Source organism: Alexandromys fortis, unplaced genomic scaffold (genome assembly GCF_014885135.2).
Source record: "Alexandromys fortis isolate MF-2015 unplaced genomic scaffold, M_Fortis_MF-2015_v1.1 scaffold_26, whole genome shotgun sequence".
In the NCBI taxonomy this organism is placed as follows: domain Eukaryota; kingdom Metazoa; phylum Chordata; class Mammalia; order Rodentia; family Cricetidae; genus Alexandromys; species Alexandromys fortis.
The window spans coordinates 3698824-3716870 of NW_026067894.1; the positions used below are offsets into that span (position 1 = coordinate 3698824).

The following is an 18047-nucleotide window of genomic DNA, read 5'->3' on the forward strand; positions in this document are numbered from 1 at the left end:
ATACAGAAAGTTTTACCTCTGTCTCACCCTAAAAAAAAAGCTTCTTAATATGTCAACTATTTCCTTCTTCAAGAACAAAATGCACTGCTTTAGAGTTCAGGGAAAAGCTAATACCTGATATCCACTCTAAGCTTAGGGTAATACTGAGACACGTATTTCCTGATGAGACTGTAGGATGCTTCTTTAGGTTCACAAAGTCGAGTAAAGGCCAATGGGAGAATATCTTCCAGTTTTACTTGTGGTTCTGGATCCACCGCTGAGCCCTTCTGCAACACAGCACAAAAAGTTACAATCATTACACAACAGAAAGCTGTCAGCCCACATGCTACCTACAAATCTAGGGCTTTCCTGCATCACTGTCAAATCAACTGGCAAATAGAAAAGTATACTTTCTCCCATATTCAAGTAAAACAGAGCATGAGGTTCAGAGTGCAGCAATTTTGTCAGATAATTTCAGATTCAAAGAATAAAAAACACACAGAGAAACCAAAAGAAGCAAGTCATTCAAAGACCCACTTTCTCTCTTCACCTCCAGTGACCAGCAATGAGGTGTAGCACCAGGAAGCACACCACCAACGCTCTTTTTCAAGTGTTAGAGAATTCTATTTTAAAAAGGTATGAAGCTGTGCCTGGTGCTGCATGCCTTAACCCCAGCGTTCTTGAAGCAGGAGGATCTGTGAGTTTGGCCAGCCTGGTTTATATGGTAGATTCCAAGACACCTAGTGATATGTAGAAAAACTGTCTCAAAAGTAAAATTAAAATAAAATTTAAAAGGCATAAAACTTTCAGAGTTATAAGAATGATACAGATCTTCATCACTGACACAGACAAATATTACTTCATTTAAAATTTTTTAGCCATGCCAGGTAGTGATGATACCACACCTTTAATTCTAGCACTCAGGAGGCAGAGGCAGGTGGATCTCTTGAGTTTGAGGCCAGCATGGTCTACAGAGCTAGTTCCAGAACAACCAGGGCTACACAGAGAAACCCTGCCTTGAAAAAACAAAGCAAAACAAAAATTTTAGTCATATTTTTTTAAAAAAATAAAACTGTTTTGGGTGATAGTACTTACAGAGCTGAGAAGACAAATGAGATCTGAGGTTTGGAGTCTGGTGTGCAGAAATATACTTTTATATTTCCTCTAGCTTAAAATTTATTTCACAAAAAAGTAGTGTAATTCATACAGCTGCCCATAATTCAATATAAGGCATTAAAGACCACAGACTTACCAAGGGAGGAGTGCTAAGGTTTGTAATCTGACTGGTCTTCACACTTAACTGGGGGATTCCTTACAACGTCTCTAGCCCTTAGTGGAAAGGCTGCACTTCAAATAGTACTACTCACACGGGCATCGATTAATGCTGCTGTCTTCAGTCACAGTAATAACAGTTCAACACCCAAACTGTGGTATAAACTTACCTTTCTGTTTCTGGATTTCTGAGGTGTTTTTCTTGATTTCTGAACCACAACGAAACTGCCAGATGCACCTTTTCCTTTGACCTAAAGTAAATATAATCTGAGTCATTCCAGTATTGAGTTAGGAACTTCACACCAGAGGGTTACAGAACAGGATGCAAAAGCTAATGTGAAGTGCTGCTTAAATCTGGAGAGAAAAGAACAACTGAGTGGAAGAGTCAAAATTTGGGATAGGACACCACACTAGTAAACTCTGGATAATCCTGTCACTCAGACTCATCTAATGGTCAAACATTTCACAAAAATAAAAGAGATTTATCAACCACATAAAAAGGAAATCACCAGACAATAGAAATCACTTTATGCATAGATGCACACCTAAGTACCCACCACAAAAAATACACTCAACATATACGTACTGAATGAACTACTCACTGAGGGTTCCTAGGCAGAGTTGAACTGTCTGAGTAGCACAGAACATACCCCATCACACTCTGTAGAAAGTATCAAAGAACCCTAGGAGCTCTTGGAATGTGATAAACTACTTCCTAAGACTAGCTCTTTCTGCTACCATGGGATCTTAGTGGTTATTTTTATCACTGTGGACTTCTGAAGAGTACTTGAGATAAAAGTCCATTTTTGCCTTAAGGTTGTTGTGGTTTTATTCCAGGACAAGGAGATCAGAACTTCATTCGTGCTCAGACAAGTGTTCTAGCTGGAGTTGAGGAACTACACAAAGTTACACAGATTATGCTTGAAATGAGAGTTAATTCTATTCAGGCTTTATCCGATGCTATCTAGCTCTCAGGTGTTAATAGTTTAAATAATCATCAATTGAGGCGAATCTACTTAAAAGTCAATTTATTGAGCATCCAGTTGAATCACATATGTTAAGTTTTAGAGGTAACAAACCTAAAACAAAAGCAAATCTCCTTCTGTTATGCAACAGTAGTATTTCTCAACCTTATTATCATTTTTAGAGCTATGTAATTTCCAGTATCATCCAGTCTCCAAAGACCCAACCAACAGCAAGCAAGCAGAGAAAACTCATACCATTGTAGCGCCCTATTAAGAGTGACCTACAAAGGCAACTGCCAGCAGGGTCTGAGGGATCTGTCCTCACATAGTAAGACTAGGTCCAGTTGAATTATTTTAGTCATGTAGCTTACTTTAACAAAAGAAAGATAAACCTAACTTGCTAGAAATGGACTTAGCATAACTAATATATGACATAATCGAGTTTTCTAAAGTGGTGTAATACCTGTTTGATGACTCCTCTGCTTAACTCCCTTTTCAGAGCTTGCTTAAGGAGATAGCCCCTTCTCTCCAGATCCAGAGAAGGGTACTTATGGATGATGTACTTTCGAATAGCAACCACTGACGCGCCACTCTTCTGGAAGCATGCCTATAAAATTTTCAAACCATACATATTAAACTAGTTATTTTTTATTAGAGACTCTGCATCATTTTCAAAGTAAGTTCTTTTAGAAGTGAACTAAATGGTAAAGTGGTAGGGAAAAACGAACAGTGCTTCAGCTAGCTCAACTTAAACATGTAAAGGCCGTGGAGAAAAAACACTAACAAGTACTTCTGCAACAATTTTAATTTTTCAGAAGCACAAAACTCTGAGTATGGTGGCTCACACCTGTAATCTCACCTCTACAAGGTAGGTAGGTGCACTGCTGCAAGTTCAAGGCCAGTGTAGGCTACAAAGTGAGAACCTGTCTATAAAAAGCAAAACAAAATTTAGGTAGTGGTGGTGCCCACCTTTAATCCCATCACTCAGGAGGCAAAGACAGGTGGAACTCTGAGTTGGAGGCCAGCCTGTTCTACAGAGCAAGTGCCAGAACAGCCAGGGCTACACAGAAAAACCCTGTCTTGAAAAAACAAAAAAAACCCCACAAAACAAAAACAGTCAACCCCCAAACCATCTTAATTCTGAGTGGGCCATTCCCTGGGCAGGGACTCCTGGGCAGTATGAGAAGAGTGGGAACTAAGTAAATGCATGCATCTATCGTTCTTCTTCTGCCTCCAGATGTACAGCCACCACTTCCTTTTATTTTATTTATAGGATCTCTCTATGTTGTCTTGGCTGCATAAAATTCTTTTTTTTTTCTTTTTTGGTTTTTCGAGACAGGGTTGTAGCTTACGAGGCTATCGTGGCGTGGAACTAGCTCTTGTAGACCAGGCTGGCCTCGAACTCACAGAGATCCACCTGCCTCCGCCTCCCGAGTGCTGGGATTAATGGCGTGCGCCACAACAGCCCGGCAAACAAAGAGGCCCCAGGTGCCCAGTGCTCAGATACAGGGCACAACAGCTTTCTGTTTTTTGTGGGTTTTTTTTTTTTTTTGCATGAGATTTTTAAAGAGAGACTACGTAAAGGATAGAGATCTCGGGGCTGGAAACCTAGCTCAATATGCTCTTGTGGAGAAACTGTATTTGGTTCCCAGCATGAACACAGTAGCTTACAACTGCCTGTAACTCCAATTCCAGGGCGTTCGAGTCCAATGCTTTAAGTCTCCAAGGGCTCCTGAACTCATATGATACAATAAACTCACTCAGGCATTCACAGAAATACAAAAACAAAATAAATCTTTTTCTTTTAAATACAAGGCGGGGGAACAGGGCTTAGGCTTAACTAACACAAGGCCTGATATTTGATCCCCAGCAGTGGGGATATTGGGAAGAGTTACATAATGAAGGCACTATAAGATCAGACTTATTTCATCTGGTCGAACAGCAAAAACCTATAATTTTTTAATTAATTAACTAATTAATTAATTGATTAATTTAAGATTTCTGCCTCCTCCCCGCCACTGCCTCCCATTTCCCTCCCCCTCCCCCGATCAAGTCCCCCAAAAACCTATAATCTTGCAGAAGAATCACAGGTTCAAAGTCATTCTTGACTATACAGGAAGTTCAAGACCAATTAGCTTGTGCTCCATCAGTAAATTCACCCTAAACCTCCCCCACTACATACCTGAGAGCTACATATGCTAATAAAAACACTATGAAGGAAGGCTAATATTTTGAAAGGGTTAGCGAAGAATCAAAGCAATAGGATTTGAAGTTTCTTATTCTAGGTATGAAAAGTGCTATATATCACCAAGCAGTGGTGGCACATGACTTTACAGCCTGATCTATAGAGAAAGTTCCACATCAGCCAGAGCTGATACACAGAGAAATCCTGTCTCCAAAAAAAAAAAAAAAAGGAGGGAAGGAGCGAGAGAATGATAAAGGGAAGGGCTGTATAAATCATATATGTATGATATATATGTATTAGATACTCAGCTGTACAAACAAAACTAGAGAATAACTTTCAATAAAAATTCTGCATGTTTTCTAATGTTTCTATTTTCTATATGTATGTGTGTGTCGGGTCCCTGAAGGTGGAATTATAGATGAGCCAGTCAATGTGAGTGCCAGGAATAGAACCAAGTCCTCTGTAAAAGCAGCAAGTGCTCTTAACTATCAAATCATCTCTCCAGCCCCTTAATGTGAATTTTAAAAAACAAATGTGCTTCCAGGGAATGGTGGGGCACGCCTTTAATCCCCACCACCACCACACTTCGGAAGTGGGGCAGGCAGACCTATGAGTTCAAGACCAGCCTGGTCTACAGGGTAACTTCCAGGACAGGCAGGGCCACGCAGAAAAACCCTGTCTCAGAAGGGGAAAAAGTGCTCATCAAAGCAGGATTTCTGACGTCTGGACAAAATAAGCTGCTTTCAAATAAGGAAAGCCGAAGAAGGCAAACCTGAGTTGACTGCATGAAATAACAACTTGCCTTAATGGCCTCAGTTAGGATTGCATCCATCTTGGGTCGTGGGGAAGAAGCCATTGGTGTTTGTTTCTGGGCCCGGGCTAGCTGGCTGGCAGAAAGAGTAGCCCAGGAAGGTATTGTTTTTTTCACTTTCTTCTCCTTTTCTTTAGACTGATCTTTCTCACTGAAAAACAGAGTTTTCATTATGCAAGATGAATTCTCCTGAAACACAATCAACATTCTGTACTCACAGATTTCACACATTTGCATTCTGCACTCAAGGACTATAAACACTTTAAAGGAAACAGCATCTGTACTGAACACTCAACTTTCTTTCCTATCATTAAGTCACATAGCACAGTAACTGTATACAAAGTACTCTCAGTGCATTAGGTTTAGAACATACAGGAGGACACACCTAAATCACATGTAACACTAAACCAACTCACAGAAAGGACTTGAGCACCTATAGATCTTGGTACTGTAGGGGTTCAAGAACCAATGGCACACTAACACCAAAGGGCAATCATAAAGAAAAAAGAAAAGGTCACAGAGGGAGAGCCAGGTATAGGGGCTGTAATTCTAGCACTAGGGAAGCACAGTAACCCTAAGTTCAAGGCTCCACTAGCCTAGGCTAGATAGCAAGTTCCAGGACAGCCACAGGTACAAAATGAAAACTTGCCTGGGGGGGGAGGAAAGGGAGGGAAGGCTTTAATTTATTTATACTTATAAATAAACTTATATTTACATATAATATATTGTATAAATTATTTAATCTATATACAAATTTAGCATTTATAAATTGTTTTACTTATATATAGAATAAGCAAAAACTTTCTGGTACTATAACTGAATCAAGAGGCTCCTCTTAGGTATGAGCTAGAAAGATGTTTCTCTTAGGCACAGGAAAGAGCAATCACATTAGCTGTCACCAAGAATGAAGTGAAAATTCTAGCTGGAGGGTTAAGTTCAGGGTAAGAGCACTGGCTGCTCTTACAGAAGACCTGAGTTTGATTCCAGTACCCATAAAATGGCTCACAGCCATCAGTAATTCCATTTCCAAAGGATCCAACATTTTCTCCTGGGCTCCATGGTGCCAGGCATGCACACGCAAAATACCCATACACATAAAAAATATAATAATACAAATCTATAATCACTAAACAGATGCAATGGGATATGGGAGAAGATCTTAAAGTCCTAAGGGTATGATTTTAGTGTCTCAATCATCTAAACAGTAAAACATCAACTATCTTCAAGGTAAAGAATAAACAAATTTGAGGCTAGAGATGATGTGAAATTCATTCCAAGTAGTAACAGTAATCTACTTACCTAACAGAAGTATTAGAATACTACAGAGTAGGCCCAGCCAAAAAAAAGCACAGGCCTTACTCTTAAAAATGGGGATAATTACTTCTTAGCTGGGCGTTGGTGGCACATAACTTTAATCCCAGCACTTGGGAGGCAGAGGCAGCCGGATCTCTGTGAGGTCGAGGCCAGCCTGGTCTACACAGTGAGTTCCAGTATAGCCAGGAGTGTTACAAAGAGAAATTGTCAAAAAAAGAGAGAGAGAAAAGGGAGGGGAGATCAAAGATTTCCCGAGTATACATGGGAAAAGTATAACTATTACTACTATAGTTAAAAAAGAAATCGTGTTTGTGGACATGTGATGTGCTCACAGAGACAAAGGTAAACATTGGCCGCCTTCCTCAATTGCTCTCTACTTCTTCCTTTTAGAAGAAAGACAGGCATATGGTGGCAAATACCTGTACCTCAGACTTGAGGTGTCACCAGATACAGAGCTTATGCTGCTCTTGATATGATGTGACTGAATATTTTAACAAGCACATAACAAAGGGTGAAGTGTCTTTCAAGTCAGGATTTTGGTAGTTACCACTTCTTAATGAGAGTCTATCAAAGCTTAAAAAGTATCAAATGTCCCTTTAATGAATTCTAAGCACAAAAACACATTCCAGAAAACAGAAACGCTTACTCAGACTATCATGCTAACTAACACTACAAACTCTAAAAGGCATAAAAGCGCATAGTAAAACCTTTCCCAACAGTGATTTCACAAAGCAAGCCCAAACAGTGAATGCCCAGCACGAACAGCTGACCTGCAGTCTCACACAGCCTTCAGCTATAAAGAGCAAGAAAGCGCAGGCCTTACTCCTTCTTGGTCTCCTCAGAAGACTTGTTCTCTTCCTTCTCTTCCTTCTCAGGCTCCCCCTTGGGCTGCTCCGCCTCACTCGATGTAGCAGGCGGGGTTTCATTCCCCTGTTCTTCTACAGTAGAAATAGACTCCTCGGAACTTCCATCTGGTTCTAAAACACAGGACCCCCCACCCCATCCAGTAGTCAATAAACGTCAAAGACATGTTACATAACAGGCTTGCCAACTGTTCAAATTAACAGATGCATTCTAAAATGAATCACACCGCGGTGGCGTAAGAGTGTCACCATTGCAATACCCCCGTCTGGCACCCTCTTCCATCTTAAATCATGAGTTGCCTGTTCAAGTAAGTGTTCACCCAGACCATTATGAGAAAAATACTCAACACTGCATAAACTAGGCAGAGGTGAGGATAGGGGTTTTCAAGGTCACCCTTCTCTACACAGCAAGTTCCAGGGATTGCTGTATCAAGCCTAAAGACTATCTCAAAAAAGAAAAACGTTTTAAAAGAATAAGAGTTTAAAATTTGAACATGATTTCTAAAAATTCTTATGAGTGAGTCAAAAATGTAAGGGCTTGGTTTTCGGTGGTGGTTTTTGGGACAGTGCTATATAGCCCCGACTGGCCTCAAATTCAAAGCAACATTTCAGTCTTCATAGTACGATATACCATTCTGCTACAAGGCCTGTAAACTGACACTTATCAGAGATGCAGTGATAAATAATCAACAGTACTTTTCAGCTCTGACTCTCACATTCCCTATTACGTTAAGCATGACTGCTCAAACTGGGCAGCACTTAAGGAATCTGAGATAAAATCCAGATTCAAAAGAAGAACCTGACAGGGAGAGAACGGTGTGCTCATTTCTGCAAACCCAAGACGTACAGGGGAGAAATAAAAAAAAAAAAAAGAAAAAAAAAAAAGAAAAAAAGAAAGCAAAAAGATCACAAGACAAAGATTAAGAGGGAGCTAAAACAGGAGGCTAGAAACAGCGTAAAGGAACACCATTTCCCCAGGACCTAGTTCTCTGCCCTCCAGTCCTGACCGGCTCATCTCTCTCTACTGACACAGATCACACACAATGTTTTACAGCCCACAAGATTCACTATGGCCTCCTGATGATTTCATTGCCCATCCTGAAAGCCCAAGCCTTCCTGAATTCCAGAGCCATCTCTCCCAGGACACTACTATGCCTAAAACATTGTTGTTTTTAATTCCAAGAACATTATATTTTATTTTACAAAAGGCTTCAAATAGAAAATACACTCTTTACCTACACAGGCCAGCATGACATACCAATATCTGCTACTTCTCTCAATGTTCTTTAACATTTCATCATGAACATGAGAATAATTAAGTCCAAAAAGATTTAAGGAATATTTCAATTTTTTAATTGTGGCTACTTTACCTTACCTGGCTTTTCTTCCTCCCCTTCAGCAAGCTTGCTTTTGGGTGGAGTTTCTCGGGTGGAATTCACAGTTCGACGTATTGGCATGGTGCTATCCTCTGCCTTCTAAGAAAACAGATGTCCATAATCACACAGGATAAAAAACTCCCTCTGTCTCTCAAGGGACCTAACTGGGTATCAAAGATGTAGGAGAATTCTTCAAGTCTACTCCAGGATCTGAATCAAATTACTTTTAACAAACTGAAATTACTTTTAACAAGCTGTTTTTTTTTTTTAGTGAAACATGATTTTGAAAATATTCAAAATATTAATTTTAGATAGAACATTAAACGGAAACAGTTATAGGTAATGTGGAATCAATTTAGAAGGCTGAAAGTTTCATAAAGAATTTAAGGGGAAGATGAAGAGAACTTTATATCTATGAAGAACCCAGCAGAGCCTGAAGTCAGGGATTGATCCAAGAGTGAGCTTCAAGAATGCATCAGCCCCTACCTCACCTAACTTGTCCGCGTGGATCAGCTGAGCTCCTACTATAAGTGGGAGTGCCTTAGGATGGACGAGTTCACCTTGAGACATATCAGTCGCCATTTAAAATAATTTTTAGGCCTGAATACTGGTGACACTCTGAAGCCTCTGCTGTTAATCACAAGGGTTTTTCCTAATGGCTTCAGTGTGAAGAGTCAACCTAAAGCACAGAAAAGACTTGGTGTGAAGATCAAAGAAACAAAACTAAACTAAATTCAATATTCCAAAGGGAATAAATATAACTAAAACTTTAAGTTACAGATGACTTAGTTATTACTGAAAAAGCAACATTGTTAGCGTATTAATGTAAAGCAGCGACTAAGATGAATGCGTAAGCCACAGCAGCTTTGCAATTTCCACAGGAACCAAGGCAGCAAGGACAAGAATGAGCTAAGGAATCTGACCCCCAACCCCTCTTGCCATTCATCTGGAACTTAGGAAGGAGACTAAAGGCAGGTCTAGCGAAGGATCAGTCTACTAAAGATGACTTTTGTTGTTATCATTCACATGAGGTCAAGAAAATTATCTGTAATCTTTAACTCTATCTCCATTAGAGAGTAAAAATTTTCCCCTCATTAAAGAGAAAACCGAAGGGTAAAATTACCACTGAGAACCTAACATGGAAAAACCCCCAGAGCCAGGGAGGTGAGTTTAGCCCACCACCTAGAGTATTAAGATGGAAAGCAACTGAGGAAGAATCCTGTATGTGACCTCTGGCCTCCATACACGCACACATATGTGCACACAATGCACACAACTCTAATCTAGGAACCTGATGTTCTATAATAAAATCCCTTAATAGAAGAAAATGGATATTTAAGTGTTTAGGCCTATGCGCTAGTGAGCAATTAACAAAGATGGGAGTAATTAATTTCTACTTTAATCTAACTTTTTAGAAATAGAAGAGCTTTTATCCTGTCATGAATAGTCCCAGGCCACAGCAAACTGGGGTAAAATTATAAAACATTAACAGAGTGCTTTCAATTAGAGAAAAATCTGCAAACGCCAGCGGCAATTCCATACTCCTCTATCAGTTGCAAAGAGAACTGAAAGAATGCAAGCTAGGGCAACACACTCAGCAGTAACCCTGCATATGGGAGGTTGAGACCGGATGAGCACAAGTGCAACATCACCCTGGTCCTACCTCAACCTACCCACTCCCCCAACATACAGTGAACTAGAAATATTTACAAATTAAAATTCTTAACAGCACAAAGCATGTTGGATAAGGTGAAACATTCATTTAATCCCAGCATTAGAGGGTAAAGGCGGCAGAGAGATCTCTGAGTTTGAGACCAACCTGGTCTACATAGTGAAAACCTGTCTCAAACCCCATTCCCCATTAAAAATAAGCAAGCAAATAAATAAATAAATAAATAAATAAATAAATAAGGTCAAGATGGTTCAGGTCATTATTTAGGTTTTTTGCATGGAGATTTAAACACAAACAAGCAATAATGACACAGCAATGTGTTTTCCTGAAAATTACAATTAAAACTAAGGTGGAATTTTCCCAAGCAAACATACAAAAGTAAAAACTAGGATCCCATCATCCTTTGTAAAGTGACAGTGCTGAGGAACTCTTCCTAATGTACACCACCACGAGGTGGATAAACATGCTGTAAAGGAAAACATACAAAGCTCCTGAGCGTGGTATCCACCCACATGGTTAAGAGAAACCATTGTCTCTGACCTCAGCACAGGCATGGTGCTGAACATACGCCCCCAACTCACCACCCCAAATAAATACATGTATTAAAAGTCATAAGACACCTACAGTTATTTGGGGGAAACATTTAAAAACATCTGCCTCAGCTCTTAATTTCTTTACTAAAAGGCCACAGTATTTTTTGTTCTTAAATAGGGTAATAAGTTATGCTTGTTTTTGATACAGGGTTTCTCTGTGTAGCCCTGGCTGTCCTGGAACTCACTTTGCAGACCAGGCTGGCCTCAAGCTCAGAGATCCACCTGCTTCTGCCTCTGGGATTAAAGGCATGAGCCACTAAGCCCAGTTTAAATTCACTTTTCATTAACAGCTAACAAAGCTACATGGATGGTTAACCCAGACTGCTTTAATTAACACTATCAATGCAACTTGTAACTGAACTTTCTGTTATAGCACTGTGAATGATGAAACCTTTCAGACAGCTATGTTAGCTCCCAAGCAGGGAGTTTTGGGGTTTGGGGGTGGGGTGTTCCTGTAGCCCAGGTTGGCTTTAAACTTGCTATGTAGCAGAGTGACTTAGCTCCTAACCCACCTTCCCAACGCCGGTATCACAGCTGCACACTACTCTGGAAAGGGAACAGGTATTTTCTACTGAGCCAGGGATACAAACTGGATGCCTAAAACATAGTAGGGTAAGAAGAGGAGTTTAAAAAAAGTATTTGTAGAAGAATAAAAACTGCTTTTTAACATGGGTTCATATGGTGTGAAAACCAAAATATATTTTCACCTGTAGCTTATAAAGTTCTCCTATGGTCCCAAGTTTTGGGTTTTTTTTTTTTTTTTTTTTTTTTTTTAGCTCAATGCTTACACAGACTTACTTTTGACAAAGGAAACGCCTAAACTGTTTTATTATAGGCAATTAAGGACTTGCAGAAGTGGAAAGCCCAATCCGTGGCTATAGTTTGCTCCATTAGGAAGAGCAGTATGTCTGGGGCTGCAGCATGTGTTTCAAGCCACTGCTATCCTTTGGAATTTATGATCTTTAGAAAAGGCACCAGCTTCTCAAGCCACTCCACACCTCGTACAATACACACCCTTCCTAACGTCACTAACGGGGCACTAAACACCTCAACCAGCTCCCAGGCTGAGTTTTCACACTACACTCAGTAACTGCTGGCAGCTCTCCCATCTCGTTATGCAGCATGAAGTGATGTCTATCTTGGCTGAGCACACGGCTCCACACGCTGGAGGTAAGGCTTGCAGCGACATAGGCTTCAGTAATTTCCTAGTCATCTTCCAGTCGTCCATCTCCCAAGTAACATTTGAAGACTAGGCCCAAACCCCAATCCTCAGGCTGTGACACATTAACCCCGGAGATGACAGTCGCACAGATCCTCCCAGCACTCGCACTGAGAAGGCTGAAACAGGTTCAGAACGAGTCCCAAGGCAGCAAGGGCTACATACAGGGAGACCGCCTCAAAAACTAAACTTGAAATACTCTGAAACTGAGGTCCGACGTTTTTAAAAGTGTGTGGTAGTTTTTTTTTGTTTTTTTGTTTTTTGAAATGCCTGTGCTGATGAAGGAAAAAAAAACATGGAACGCTTCTCTAATCGCTTCTAGGCCTTTGGGCTAAGATCAAGTGCAGAATGACGCTCTAGTTTTATGTGACTCTACGATGCTTGCGCATAAGGTCCCAGGTATAAAAGACTCTCGTTCTCCAAAGCAAGGGATAGCCGGAGAGGTGCAGTAAGAAACCACGGGAGAAGTGATGGGCAATTCTGGCTGGGCGGGAGGGTTTAGCGTCAAGGGCCTTAAGACTGCCTAAGTCTGGATCAACTCGGGCCCGGGCACCATGGCTGGCACTGGCAACGCCAGCTGCGTCGGCCTAGGGAGCGCGCTGGGGATGAAGGAGTCGTAGGCAGGCGGGGACGCGGAAGCGCAAGGCCGTCAAGGCAGCGGCGACGGCAGCAAAGCGACAGCGCCCACAGAAGCTGAGCATCGCCGGGAGGAGTAGCGAGGACAAAGGCGCGGGCGGCCCCGCGACGGCGGAAGAGCAGAGCGAGGGGGAAGGTGGGGGGAGCGGGGGCCGAGACGGGCGCGGGGCTGCTGCGGACGACTGCGGTGGCTCGGAGCAGTGACCGCTCCGCGCTCCGATCCGCGGGGCCTCGGCTCCGCGCACTCACCACTGGGAGCTCCGTAATGGCGGCCGCGACGGCGGCGGGGGCGGAGAGCCCGGAGGGGCGGGCCCGCCGCAGCCAGTCACTACCGCCGGCATCTTTCGAACCGGCTTGGAGACCGTTGAGAGTAGGCCGAGGGGAGGGCGCGGCGGAAGTCGGGCCGCGGGCTTCGGAGCATGCGCGAGACCGCAGCCAATCGGGCGCCGCGCTGCACGCCGGCGCATGCGCGCTACGACGCGCGGGGGGGGTTTCACACACACGACCAGGGAAGAGGTGCCCCTCCTCCCCAAATCCAAACAAAACAAGGGCGGGAGCGCGCGTCGCCGGGCCCCGGAGGCCTGCGCGGCAGGGGCAGGGGCCGGGTGGCAGGCGCGACGCGAGAGGGCGCAGCGGCCGCGGCGGGCGGACAAAAGGCGCCGGCTGCCGGGCCCCGCGCCCCGCCCCCTGCGCCTGGGCAGCAGCGGCGTCAGCGCCAGGCCGGCGGCCTCCGCCACTCGCGCCCGGGGCCCGCGTTCACTTCTCGCGTGCCGGGTCCGTCCCGCGTTACCTCTGAGCTCCGGAGACCCGGCGCCCGCGATCCGCACGGCCTCTCTGCGTTGCCGCCGTCGCCGACCGCCGACTCCGACACCGCTGTCCTCCAGGCCGGGCACCGAGCTCTACCGCCCCGCCCCCCTGCCCGCGGCCTCGCGCGCGCGCCCCCGCGCCGGCCCCGCCCCCCGCGCGCTCCCTCGACGGTCCCGGGCGGGCGCGGGGGCGCGAGAGGGCGCTCGGGGACGACGGGCGGCGCGGGGCGGACGGGAGCTTCCTGACTGTGTCTGGCGCGCTCGGCTCGTCTTCTGTCGCCAACCCAGGGCCCTTCATGTTTCGGGTTCCAGCCTCCCGTAAACCCTGGAAGACGGCGCTGGACTAAACGCCAGCCACGATCCTGAGTCCACACGGGACTGGCAGTGTAGTGGCCAAGGACTGGAAGATGCTGTTCTCCATCGTGAGCCGGTCTCCCGAGCTTCCTGATCAGCCTGCACAGACAGGGCCCTCCCCACCAAAAAGAAACCTCGGGATTAAGAGAAGGGAGTTGCCTTTGAATTGGCACTTTACGTTGGGATTTACACACCACCGCTGTTGAGAACTGTCATCTTGGGTCTGGAGAAGTTGTCAGTGGTTGGGATTTGTCTAATGTGAAGAAAGCCTTGGGTTCATTTGCCAGCACCTCAGAAAGACTAGTGTGATGGCGCAGTCTTGTAAAGCTAGCACTCAGTAGGTGGAGGCAAGAGGATCAAAATTTCAAGGTTATTTTGGGCACGCGTGAGAGCCTGTTGAAACACGGAAGGGACATAAAGGAAAGGTGGTAGGTGTGATTCTTCAAAGCCAATTTGGGAAGAACCAAGTGTGTAAAGTAGCGGGCGTCTGGATATGGAGCTGGTCTCTGATGATGCATGCATTGTGCCGAAGCTGGGGCGGTGGACCACTCAACTGCAGGTCAATCTTTCTAATGGCTGATTTCGGAAACCAGTTAAATATACCTCTATTCCCCTGACCTGCTATTGGCCAACGCTCCAAAAGTTCTAAGTCGATTAAATCACCACCGTTAAAAACTCCTCACTGGTGAGCGTCAGCACTGGTGACATTACCAATCCCTGGAACACTGGTGTCATATTCAAGCCCTTCAAAAGAAAGGGATTTATGGGGAGACCTGAGTTGGATTTATGAGGAGTTGAAGGAGGGAAAAAACATGATCAAATATATTGTATGAAGAAAATATTAGAAAATGTTAAAGAGGGAATTTTGGTCATTTTGAGGGATTCTGTTTTCTTACTAATTCTATATCTTTTTTTAAACCCTCTCTTGGAAATGTTTTTATTCTTGTATATGTGTGTATGACTGTGTGTGTGTGTGTCCTCCAAGTGTTTGCAGGTATTTGAGGATAGTCTGCATCCCTGGGAATTTAGTTGAAGTCAGTTGTAAACTGCTGGGAACCAAACTGAAGTCCTCTACAAGAACAAGGGACTTAAACCACTAAGACACCTTCTGTCCCCATCCCACTTGTGGTGGTTTGAAAAAAAATGGTCCCCAAAGGGAGTGCCACTATTAGGAAGTATGGTCTTGTTGGAGGAAGTGTGTCACTGTGGAGGTGGGCTTTCAGGTATCTTTTGCTCAAGCTTTCCTCAGAGTGGCAGTGGACTTCCTGTTGCCTGTAAGATGGAGGACCCTCAACTTCTCTTGCAGACAAAACCATGTCTGCACACCAGCATGTCACCATTGTAAGCAACTGTTACAGCTCTGGAAGGAAAGGTATCCTGACTCTTCTGGGAGTCAGGCTGTATCTGGAGCCGCACTAGAACAGCTCTGGAGACTAGACAAGGTATCCTGACTACACCTGAAGCTGGGGTACAGTGGGGGATGGTCCCCCCGCAGGATGCAGCAATCCTGCTCCTCTCCTAGAGAAAGCTGTCACAGCTGAGCTCCACTCCATTCTCCTATGGAAGCTACACGTTTCTTCCCATCTGCTCCAGCCCAAGATGTCATTTCTGTTGCATTCTGCTAAAGGGGAAGCACCTGCAGAAATGTAGCAATCTCCTTGGGCTCTGGAGAAAAATGAAAAATTACCTTTTCTGCTTAACTCCCAAGGGAGAAATGTAACTGTTTCTTCTGGTTTTTCTGCTCAGCTCCCAAAGGGAACGTCTCAGCAAAGTCCTTCTCCACGATGAGGAAAGATCTTCTCCCAAAACTCTTTTAAGAAAGATTTATTTGGGAAGGAGTAGTCTTGGAGAGTGGCTGCCTCTGCCAGGGTGGGAAAGGATAGCCAGCTACTGAACAGGCAGAGGGGGTTATATAGGGCTTCTTAGGGGTGGAGTTTTCCCAGGAAGATTTTCTGCTCAAGGATTGGTTGGTTTCATGTTCAGTTGGTTAGTGGGCAGAGTTGGCTCTGGTTTCAGGGTCAAACTCTTTCACTGGCCTGTTTTTTTTTTTTTTTCTTTAGTTTTGGGACCAGGGCATATTTCTTTCGCTGGTTCTAATTCCAGGGCCAAAGTGAGTTTCTTTGGCACTGGTTTCAGAGTCAGGGTGTGTTTCTTAATGTTCTGGGTTCAGGGCTAAAGGGTGTGATTCTTTCACAGGTCTGGTTTCAGGGCCAGAGTGGGTTTCCTTGGCTATTCCTTTTACCCTACATTCCCCCCTTTTTTGTTAATGAACCACCAGTGGAGGTTGGAAAGGGGGCAACATTTTTGTTAGACACTTCCTGCTGAATTGGGGCATCAAGGTTCATGGGACAGTCGATCTTCATCCTCAGGATGACCAGTTTACCCTACAGCCATGTTCCTCACCATGCTGATAATGGACTGAACCTCTGAACTGTAAGCCACCACAGTTAAATGTTTTCCTTATAAGAGTTGTATTGTCATCGTGTCTCTTCACAGCAATAGGAAACCTAACTAAGACACCATTTTTGTGCATGGATATTCTGAAAAACTTCCTATAATTGGCATATGTCTGTATTTAAGACAGGATCTAAATAGTCCTGTCTGCCCTAGAACTTACTATGTAGACAGACTGGCCATCTGCTACTTCCTACATTTTGAGTCCTCTATCATGCAAGATGATTCCAGTAAGAACTGGGAGGCATCTCCACAGATTTATACCTAAAAGTATCTCATTCTGTTTACAAGAAAGCAGAATGATAGAACAAAAATGTAAAGAACACACAACCATGTAATTGCCAGAAACTGAAGCTGTAAATCTCAAGAAAGCACTTGTAACCTGGTGTGGTGGCACACTCCTTTGATACCAGTACTTGGCAAACAAAGGCAGGCAGAGCTCTCGAGTTCAAGGCTGCCTGGTGTATATAGTAAGTTTCAGGACAGCTAAGGCTATGTAGAGAGACCCTGTCTAAATGGGAGGGGCAAACACACATATGAAAAAACCCTGGGAAATGTTCTGACCTACTGTCCCTTTAAGACACAAGCCATGCCTATTCCCCCTTCCACTTCCAGCCTCTTCCAGCCAATACTCTGTCTGCCCCCATCTCTCTCTTCTGAAGAGGTGGCTGAGGCCTCTTCTCCTCTCTCCCCCTCTCTCCTCTTTCTCCTTCTCCCCTTTCCCTTTCCTTCCATAACCCACTGAATGAACTATACCCAAACCCTCTCTCTGCATGGCGTCTATCCAGCTCTCACCCACCGCAGATCCTCATGGGACAGACTGCCTTGCTGAGGTCTCTCACCCGTCACTTCCCACCGCCTGGGACCCACAGAGGCCTTGGGTGGTGGGGTCTGGCTGCTGCTTATGGCCCACTGCCACCTCTCAGGGAACTGCGCCGTTTTACCATTAGAGGAATGTCATCACATCATATCTAACTTTCAACAAAAGCTAAGGTGTATTTAACTGAACATAAAGCAAGCTTTGCTGGGCTGGAGAGATGGCTCAGCGGTTAAGAACATTGTCTGCTCTTCCAAAGGTTCTGAGTTCAATTCCCAGCAACCACATGGTGGCTCACAACCATCTGTAATGAGATCTGGTGCCCTCCTCTGGACTGTAGACATACACACAGACAGAATATTGTATACATAATAAATAAATTTTAAAAAAAAGCAAGCTTTGCTGAATCCACAGCCTGTTAAGGCAATAATTTTTTTTCTCCCTCATTGTCATCAGATTTATAGATTTATGTATGGCGTCTAAATCTGTTAGACTAAAACTTGATATTTGAATAGGAAATAACGGGTGGCTTTGGGGTGTTTTGCATACAGATGGAGAAAGTTGAAGTAACTGATGATGACTGAGTTCCAACCCAAAGCAGTATCATGGTCTTGAGGCTGAGCATGGAACAATAGTTACTGTCTTACTCACAACGTGGCTCCCATTTGCCAGGAGCATGATTCTGTGCAGCAGGACCCATCAGGTCCTCCTAGAGTGCTTCCTCGGGGCTT

At 44.1% G+C, this 18047-nt stretch overlaps 1 protein-coding gene across 1 annotated transcript in view; it reads right to left on the reverse strand.

Moving 5' to 3' along the window:
* The window catches only part of Hp1bp3 (heterochromatin protein 1 binding protein 3), a 31019-nt gene extending 13370 nt beyond the window's left edge, over window positions 1–17649 (reverse strand). The window contains exons 1-8 of the mRNA XM_050152509.1: window positions 13676–17649; window positions 9252–9444; window positions 8765–8864; window positions 7350–7503; window positions 5204–5363; window positions 2680–2823; window positions 1422–1502; window positions 115–266 (exon numbers count right to left, since the gene is read on the reverse strand). Coding sequence (XP_050008466.1) covers window positions 115–266; window positions 1422–1502; window positions 2680–2823; window positions 5204–5363; window positions 7350–7503; window positions 8765–8864; window positions 9252–9347 — 887 coding nt within the window. The 5' untranslated portion in view covers window positions 9348–9444; window positions 13676–17649. The remainder of the gene's footprint in view (window positions 1–114; window positions 267–1421; window positions 1503–2679; window positions 2824–5203; window positions 5364–7349; window positions 7504–8764; window positions 8865–9251; window positions 9445–13675) is intronic.
* Window positions 17650–18047: the final 398 nt, after the last annotated feature.